Genomic DNA, 9,130 nt, shown 5'->3' with positions numbered 1-9,130 from the left:
GCTCAGCAGAGCTCAGCCCTTCCCACAGACTTTTCCAGAGCTGGGAGATGCAGGGGGCTTCACAGGGGATGATGCTGGATCACTGGGTGAAGAACTGGGACCTCCACCAAGAGTGGCCAAAGGAAACCCTGGACAGAGGCTCTCCCTGTCCCAAGATGCTCCAGCTAACGGAGGAGCCAGCCAAGGCCTGCCCAGAGCAGGGAGCAGATCCTCAGCCCTGGCACAGGCAAAGGACAGAGCTTCAATCTGACCCCGTGGCTCTGGGATGTGGCTCCCCAGGGCAGGGACCCAGCAGAGAACAGCACCTCCCTGATGTGGTTTATTCTGCAGATCAAGGGTTTCCCCAACACACCAGTACAGAGAGAGCACAGAAACACTGGTGCCAGTGAGACATGGCACAAAGCCCTGGCACAGCAGGGTCAGGGTGCCAGGTGGTGCTGCTGGTGCTCCCCTGCCCCCTCTTCCCAGCCAGGCTCCAGGCTGTCCAAGGAGGACAATGCCACGGTGCCCTGGCCAGTCCCTGCTGCCATGCGAAGGACAGCACTGCGAGTGGGACCTGCCACACTGCTGATAGCCTCCAGCCCTGCTCTGGGGCACAGCCACCCCTCACCTCCAGCTCTGCAGGAGCAGCTGTGATCCAAAATCTCACCACTCCAAGTGCAGGTACCCATCCCGTCCTCCACTCCATGGACCTGATCCCACTTATCCCCTCTCCTGGCGGGGAGTGGCCGGATCCAGAGCACCTTCGCATCCCTCAGCACCAGTGAAAACAGCTCCACATCCTCAGCATCACTCCAGCCCCGTCTGAGCTCTTCACAGAGCCACTGGCCACACTGCTGGAGGAGAGCAGAGTCCCAGCTGGCGTGTGCGGAGGGACAGGACCGTGGCTCTCAGAGCACAGACAGGTCATGGCAGGACTTGGAGCGGACTTTGAGGGCCACTTTGCTGCTGTTCCTGGCCACCAGCCTGTCGAGGAAGTGCCGTGCTCTGCTGGCGAGGCTCTCCTTGTGCTTCTGGCCAGGCGGGGGGTGCAGGTGGGGCTTTTTGCCCCCTTGGCGCAGGCGGATCTGCCGCACCACCCCCTCAAAGAGCTCGGCCACGTTGTGCTGCAGAGCCGCCGACGTCTCAATGAACTTGCAGTCGAAGACAGCAGCGCACGCCTGGCCCTCTGCAAGGGAAGGGCAGGGAGAGGGCATGGCCCTGCTGGCACCTCAGGTGCTGTGGGACGGGCACTGCCACATGCACAACAGCAGCTGCACGTCCAGGGACAAGGGGACAGATGTGGGGGAAGCAGCTGGGCATGGAGCCCCCTCAGGGTTCTCCACCAGCCAGAACCTTCACCCCATACTCACCTTCCTCGGACACCTCACGGCACCGCACCAGGTCGGTTTTGTTCCCCACCAGGATGATGGGGATGTCCTCGGCCTGGCGCGCGCGGCGCAGCTGGATGCGCAGCTCTGAGGCGCTCTCGAAGCTGTCCCGGTCAGTGACAGAGTAAACGATGATGTAGGCATTCCCTATCTGCAGGCAGTGGCTACGGCACTGGCTCTCCTCACCCTGTCACCACGTGGAGAACAAGATGTCACCAATCTGTGGCCATGACCACTTCCAGGGGACAGCAGAGCACCCTGGCACTGATGGGACCTGTCAGCGCACCCCACCAGCCCCCACACTGTGGTGAACAGGTGTTACCCTGTTAATTAAATGCAGATTAAAAGCTCTTGGTTTTGCCGGGAGTGTTTGGGAGTTTTCTCTCTATCAACAACAAACTGAGGCCGTGGGCTCAGCTTGGTAGGGGGAGGTGAGGCTGAATCCCCTGGGAATGCCCTGGGACAGTGTGGTGGGTGCTGCACCCTGCATGATCCTGGCACTGCTGGGCAGTGTGGGAACAAGCCATAGTGGAAAAAAAATGGGCCACTGTCGGGATGTCACAGTGCTGGGGCACCTCTGGGAACTGCAGTTAAGTGCCAAACAGCTCAGTCCGTGTGGGTGCTGCACCCCTGTGCACAGCTTGGGCACTGACTCTGTCCCTGCTCCCGGGACTCACTGCCTGGTGGCACCTACAGGAATGCAGGGCCCTGGCAGGAAGGGAAGGAGGGAGGCGTTTGGAGGGAGGCAGTGACAGCAGCACTGGTATTTCTGCCCAGGAGATACCTCATGTTCTGGGCATGAGGAATGCCCTATGCCAGGCTCTTGGGAGCACCGTTCTGTCCGTTAAAGTGTTCTGGCTGGCAATACCAACTCATGGATTTACCCAGTTGGATCCTTCAGCCCCGTTCCCAAAACATTTCCAAGCATTTTGAAATGGGTTATCATATAAGAATCCACACCAGTGAGAACACGGGGGGCAGCCCCCCATGCCCCAGGAGAGGGGGCACAGAGCTGTGCAGGGATGTGACCCCAGCCTGTCTTGCCTAGTGTGTATCCTGTGCTCCAAGGTGGTGAGTCCCAGGCATGGACAGGGGGATCCCAGGCTGCCCTTCAAAGCGCTCAGAGGCCCCAAGACAGCACTTGTGCCCACACAGTGTCCCCCGGGCACATCCCGGCTCACCCAGCTGTCTCCAGCACCCAGCCCGCCGTACCCGCTGCTCTGACTCCCAGGTGTCCAGCACCAGCAGCGTGGTCTCCTCGCCATCCACGGTCAGCCTGCGCTCGTACGCGGCCCCTGCGGGACACCGGGAGAGCTCGGTCAGTGCCGCACTTCCCAGCAGGGTGCCGGGCTCCTCTCCGCCTCGCACATGGGTTTGTCCCATCATGGCGACACGGGATGCCCCGCAGGTGACCCTGCAGCAGATCCCCCCACCAGACACCCACCTCCGTGCTGGTCCAGCAGATCCCTCTCCGGGACGCCGGCGAAGAGGTTGACCAGGCTGGTCTTCCCCACGCCGGGGTCACCCAGCAGCACCACTCGGTACCGGGGCTCCCTGAGCCTTGGGGAGCCCGAGGAGTCGGGGCACCAGCTGCCGCGGGGGGCTCTGCCGCCCGGCTCGGAGGCGGTGTGGCCGAGCTGGGGGTGATAGGGCTCACTCCGCGAAGTGGCCCCAGAGCCACCCGGCCGCGGGAGCGGCGTGCTGGCCCTCCGCCGCAGCGGGCTCCTGCCGCCGGGCTGCGTGTTCAGGGTCATCACCAGCGCCGAGGGCAGGGGGGCCGTGGGGTGGGCGGGGGAGTGGGTGTCGCCCCCAGGGGCACCCGCACCCGGCAGCCCCCGACCGCGCCGCTGCCGCTCCTGGAGCCGCTCCCGCTCCCAGCCGATGGCAACACGGACACAACTTTCCCGGGACACCCGCACCGCAGTCCGCCCCGGGCTTTAAACCCCGGGAGGTGGAGCCCCTCGCCGCTCCGATCCCTCCCCCGCCGGACACACCCCCGCCCGCGCTGGCCTCGGTCCGGCCCAGCCGCCCTGTCCCGGTCCCCGAGGTCCCCTCGGGGCTTGCGGTGCCGGGGAACGGCGAATTCCCCCGGCACCCGTGCCTCGGTCATGGCGAGCAAGGGTTACAGCGGGATGCTGCGGGATGCGCCTCCGCGGGGAGGGCTCCACCACGCTCCGGTCCTGTGCGGAGCTGCGGCAACCCGGTTCCCGGCCCTGGTCTCGCCACCCCAGGCTCAGTTCCGCCAAGGAAGGAGCGAGCCGAGTCCGGTCCGGTCCTGCCCTGCCCAGGGGAAGATTTTTCAGGACTTAGAAGCCCCCAGCTCTGCAGCTCTGTCTCCAAGATGCAATGATGGCTGGGGGTCTCCTGGCACGGGCAGTAGCAAGAGCTGTTTTTATTTGAACCTGTCTGTAGATCCCAGACACTGGCAGCACTGTCCCAAAGTGTCCCAGTGCAGGCACTGTTCTGACCCTACACTAGGTCACCAGTCCACCCACACTGGGATATGCTGGCAGAGCCTCATGGCACCAGGGCTGGTCCCAGGACATCCCTCATGACCAGAGCACAGCGGTGGGGAGGGCAGGAATGACAGTAACACCTTTATTGTGCCATCAGACCACATCTGCAAATGCCCAAGGTCCTGAGCAGGACTGGGAGGAAGAAGGGCTGAAGGCAATGGAGTCAGCTTGGCACCTCATCCAAGCCTGGCTGCTCCAGGCACTGGGCTGGCATCAGACGAATGTCCCTCCTTGGTGGGAGTGCTGAGGACCACCTCGGTACCCAGCACGAACCTGAGCGAGAGGAGAGTTAGGAGTGGCAAAGCACAGAGGGGAATAAGCCACTGCTTTGGCTGTTTGGGTATGAGGAGGAGCAGAAGCAGGAGCAGGGTGATGGACTGTGCTCAGAGGTTCCCATTCCCTGCATGGCAGTCCTGTCATCAGGGGCCACAATGTGGCCTTGTGTAAGCTTGCCTTGTGTCAGCTGTGCCACCCTCTCTATGTCCCCAGGTCCTGCACTGGCTTTCAGTGGGGTCAGCCCAGATGCTTGTTCTGGAACCCAGGACCATGCAAGCACCTAGGGGAAGAGGGGAACACTTTTAAACCAGGTGAGGGCAGTGCCCAACTCCTGTTCAGTGTAAACCAGAGCCAAACCTGACCCCCAGTCAATCCCACAGTATTTTCTCACACCTCATGGTCTGCCACAGTCACTGACCAACCACCAAAATCAGTTCCAGCCCAAGCCCTGCTCCACCACCCTCAGACCACTCTCTGTATGGCAGGCTCAGCTCTTGCCAGCCTTCCCAAAGCAGCAGAGCCAGATACAGCTCCTGGACCTCTGAGAGGGAGAAGGAATGAATTCAGCTGCTCTTATTGTCAATCCTGAAAGACAAACAGAAGCAGAGAAAGCCTGTTGGAGCAGCCAGGTACATCTGCTTTCTCGCAGCAGGGACAAGTGCAGCAAGCTGGGCTTGCTCAGAGCTGCCTCATCCATCTCCGTCTCAGCTGAGGACAAACTGTGCATCCAGAGTGTCCCAGCATAGGGCTCAGACCTACTGGCAAAATCCACCCAGGGCCTCTGGAAACAGGAGGATTTTTAAGGAGGGGAAGCTGAAATGCAGATGGGAATGGATACAAGGGGGTTACAGCTCTTCTGAGCTCCACACGCTGCCAGCGACATGCAGGGACCCAAGGAGGGCCAGCACAAGCACTGTGCTCCTCTGCACCCTCACATTCCCAGGATGAGCAACTTGTGGCTGAATTTGCTCTTTCAAGATGCAAGTCCAGTGTCTGGAAGCAAAGGGTTAATTAGCAAAACGAAGGGCTGGTGATGTCGTGTGAAAAGTTGCAGGGAGGTCAGTGGGAAAGGGCTGAGGATGGTGGAGAGGGCTCTGGCACAGGCTCCCGCCTGTCAGGGCGGGTAAGCACCAAATGCCTGACTTGTGATGTTACAGAAACTTTCCACTTGGGCCTTCCTGCTATTTTTAACTTTTCTCCCATCCACCCTCAGTAACCCCAGCCCCACCAGCTGCTGAGGCTAATTAATTCCCCTTTTTATCATTTTCTTTTTTTTTTTTAAACAGAAAAAAAAATGAAGTTCCACTAATCTATCACGCAGCCACTCGCCTCCTCTCTCCTGACATGTTCCAGGCTTTTCTCCTCCTTCAGCTTCAGCCTCCATAGCTACAGCCATACCTGTCTTCCAGCTAAAACCCAGACCCTGGTGCAGGAGATCCAGCTCCCCTTGGCACCCACACCACTGCTGCTCTGCGGGGTAAATGTTTACCCAACAGGGTGAGATTTTCATGAAAAATAAACCCTGTGTGCACCGGGGAGCAGGAGCTGGGATACACCAGGAAGGAATGATCCCATGAGCAGACCCCCCCTGAGCACAGGTTGCCGTGTGTCACAGGGCTCTCTCCCTCCTGGCAGGCTGGTGGGAAGATCATCCCCACAGAGCAAATGGGATTCATTTTCAGGAATGGAATTGTTTGACATTTATAAGATCAACACAGTGTCTTTAGCCGAGGATGGAAAGCAAAGGTAACATGACTGTATAGACTCATTTCACAGTGATGTGAGCAACTAGCTTCCCAGATTATTTTCCATTGTTTTTTCTATTTCCTGGACTTCTGCCCTCACTGTGTCCAGCTGGTTCTGACAGCAGGTCTGCACCACTGCCTTCATCCTCTGCACAGGGAGAAATACAGTCACTGCTGATTCCTCAGAGCTGGGAAATGTCCCCTTGCACCAAGCCTGACCTCACCCTCAGGCACTGCTGCTTGCACTGGCAGCACGGAGGAATCTGTCACCGTGCCTGGTGCCACTCCACACAGGAATGGCTCTGCGAAGCAGAGTGGTGCTCCAGCAGCCAGCTGGAGCCAGGGACAGTATGGAGGAATGGATTTAGTAGGCTGTTGCAGGGGTGATAACGCTGCTGGTCTACGGGGAACCTGACCGGGCTCGCTCTTTTGTCCATTTGGCAGCTGCTGTGCCTGCTGGGACACCCCTACATCCCAGTGATCCTCACCACCCTCTGCCCTCCGGGGACACCCGGGCCCCATCGCCCTCCGGGAACGCCGCTTCGCTGAGGCCTCTGGGGATGCCCCGTATCCCCGTCACCGGAGCCACAGCGGCTGGGCCGGGGCCGGGCGGGGCCGGGCTCACGGGAACGGGCGGAAGGGACGCCCCCTGCCGGCTCCGCCCCGGCACCGCACCGGGACAGGATCACCGGCACGGGATCCATCGGGCGGGGTCGGCGTGTCCGGGACTGGAAGCAGCTGCGGCAGCCCGAGCAGCCCGATGGGACTGGCCCCAGATTGCCTGAGGGGCGGCCGGGGCCGGGAGGGAGCAGAGGAACGGCTGTCGCGGGGAGCCCGGGTAGAGGCGGGCCCGGTGCACGGGACCAACGGGGATGGGCAGCCGCCTCCGGCCCCGCAGACGGCACGACGTGCTCGACGGCACGGGCATTCCGTGCTAATGCGCACCCAGCCGGTCCTGCCGGCGCGGTGGCAGGAGGACCGGAGGTGTGTGGGAGCGGCCGAGCAGGTGCCCCGGGCCAGGGCCGTGCGGATGACCCGTGCCGGGCAGGACCTCCGGCTATAGCGAGCGGGAACGGCTCGCGGAGGCGCCGTCCGCCGTCCGCAAAGCCGCGGTGGAGAACTGTGCGGTGCTCCCCGCGCAGCGCGGCTCCGGGACGGCGTGGGCAGCGCCCGGGGCTGCGGGACGGGCCGGCGGGAGGGCAGGCCCCGGTGTCCCGGCTGGCCGCAATGTCGGGGCAGCCGGCAGGGTCGGGACAGGCCACAGTTCCCGCTCAGACCTCAGGACGGGGATAGCTCGCGGTGCTCGGTGAGCGGCAGTGCCCGGTGAGCGGCCGTGCCCTGTCAGTGGCAGTGCCCGGTGAGTGGCGGTGCCCTGTTAGTGGCGGTGCCCGGTGAGGGGCGGTGCTCGGTGAGTGGCGGTGCCCGGTGAGTGGCGGTGCCCTGTCAGTGGCAGTGCCCGGTGAGGGGCGGTGCCCGGTGAGTGGCAGTGCCCGGTGAGTGGCAGTGCCCGGTCAGTGGCGGTGCCCGGGCGGGTCGGGCGCGGCCCCGCGCGCTCCCCGGTCACCACAGCAACTGGCGGCGGCGGCGCAGCCAATGGGCGCGGCCCCCGGCGGGCCCGCGCGCGGCAGCGACAGCCAATGGGCGCGACCCCCGGCGGGCAGCCCGCGGTCTCCGGGGCAACAGCGCCGCCGCCGCTGCCCCATTGGTGCCGCCCAGTGGAGTGGGCGGGACCTGACCGGGAGGGGCGTGGCCCCACCCGCGGCACCGGGGAGCCGCGTGTCCGCCTCGTGCGCTGCGCGTTCCCCGCCCGGCGCTCCCGTCACCGCCGGGGGCCGACCCACGGGGAGACACCGCTGGAATGGGCGGCGGGGACGTGTTCACGAAGGCGTTGGTGTTCCCACAACGCGTGGCGCCGAGCGGTGCAAGCCCTAGTGAGCGGCCCGGGGACTGTTCCGGGCCGAGGTTCTGCCCGGACGACCGGGAGCAGTGGGTGTCCCGGGAGCCCGGTGGGCCAGCATAGCAGGGTTCAAGCACAGCATTCCGGGGTGATACTCGGTGTTCCGGCCGGCCACACCCGCGCACAGGCTCCCGGCGAACCGCGAGGGGTGTGGGTGCTCCCGAGGGTGCGGATGTCAGGGTCACCGGGGACATCGGGGTACCTAGAGCAGGGGAGCAGCGGGTTACTGGCAGGAGCTGGAGCATCCTCGGGTGGGTGCCTGAGGGCACAGAGAGGTACCGGCGTAACGGGATGCTTGTCTGAAGGTACCGGGTGTCACCGGGGATTCCGTGCTGCTCGGGTCGGGGTACGGGGAGCTGCCGGGTTGCCGTGGGGGCGGTATCGGGGGACCGGTGTGCCGGGTTACCAGGGGGTAGCAGGGCGTGCCGTGTCTAGCGGGGGAGTACCGGGGTACCGGGGCGTGCCGGGTAGCCGGGCGGTACCGGGGGTACCGGGGCGTGCCGCGCTGCCATTCTCTCCAGCAACCCCTCTCGGCGGGCGCCCATTGGCTGAGCGGGATCTGCCCCCCCGCCCCGCGGCCAATGGGCGGCGGGGGGCGGGGCCCTCCATTGACAGACCCGGCGCGGCGGTGTTTACCGGGGGCGGCGGGGGCGGGGCGGCCGTGTCTATAAGAGCGGCACCGGGGGGCGTGCGGCTCCCGGGCTGCCCGCACCGCCCCCGCGCACCCCCGACCCGCACCTGGACCCGCCGCATCCACCCTACACTGTTCCCGACCGAAGCGTCTGCCGACTTAAGCGGGGAGGCATCACCGGGGCGGCGGGGAGCGGAGCAACCCCGGGGCGGAGCCCTCACGGCGTGCAGCATCCCCGAGCCGCTACAGAGCATCCCGGAACATCCTCGAGCCGGCGCCGAACATCCCCGTGTTGGTGTGGAGCATCCCCGAGACGGTACAGAGCATCCCGGAGCATCTTCAGACCGGTACCGATCATCCTCGAGGTGCTACAGAGCATCCTCAGACCGGTACCGAGCATCCTCGAGGTGCTACAGAGCATTCCGGAGCATCCTCGGACCGGTGCAGAACATTCCGGGACAGGACCGCTGCAGAGCATCTCCGAGCCGGAGACCACCGGGCCATCCCGGGGCCCTTCCGGAGCATCTCCGCGGCCGCCGCCCCGGCGGAGCCGGCCCCGCCGTGCGCCCCCGGGCCCCGTCGCGAGCCATGCCATGGCTTTCATATCTTCCTCTCCAACTTGTGTCTTCCTCCTC

At 64.1% G+C, this 9,130-nt stretch overlaps 1 protein-coding gene across 1 annotated transcript; it reads right to left on the bottom strand.

The window, feature by feature from the left end:
• Positions 1-298: 298 nt before the first annotated feature.
• Positions 299-3,269, bottom strand: REM1 (RRAD and GEM like GTPase 1). The gene is made up of 4 exons (XM_041458250.1): positions 2,815-3,269; positions 2,583-2,665; positions 1,353-1,557; positions 299-1,168 (listed from the first exon to the last, which is right to left on the bottom strand). Exons 1-4 carry the CDS (start codon positions 3,122-3,124, stop codon positions 891-893), a joined length of 876 nt encoding a protein of 291 aa, XP_041314184.1. The 5' UTR covers positions 3,125-3,269; the 3' UTR covers positions 299-890.
• Positions 3,270-9,130: the final 5,861 nt, after the last annotated feature.

The sequence above is a fragment of the Pyrgilauda ruficollis genome, unplaced genomic scaffold (genome assembly GCF_017590135.1).
Source record: "Pyrgilauda ruficollis isolate IOZ18807 unplaced genomic scaffold, ASM1759013v1 scaffold127, whole genome shotgun sequence".
In the NCBI taxonomy this organism is placed as follows: domain Eukaryota; kingdom Metazoa; phylum Chordata; class Aves; order Passeriformes; family Passeridae; genus Pyrgilauda; species Pyrgilauda ruficollis.
The sequence above is the reverse complement of the archived record's forward strand: the minus strand, read 5'-3'. Positions and strand labels throughout refer to the sequence as shown.

Excerpts from the sequence above, each read along its gene's own strand:
- REM1 (XM_041458250.1), bottom strand. The coding sequence starts at position 3,124 with ATGACCCTGAACACGCAGCCCGGCGGCAGGAGCCCGCTGCGGCGGAGG. Across the intron at positions 2,666-2,814 it reads TCTGCTGGACCAGCACGGAG|GGGCCGCGTACGAGCGCAGG; the intron begins GTGGGTGTCTGG and ends GGTGTCCCGCAG. Across the intron at positions 1,169-1,352 it reads CCGTGAGGTGTCCGAGGAAG|AGGGCCAGGCGTGCGCTGCT; the intron begins GTGAGTATGGGG and ends CTTCCCTTGCAG.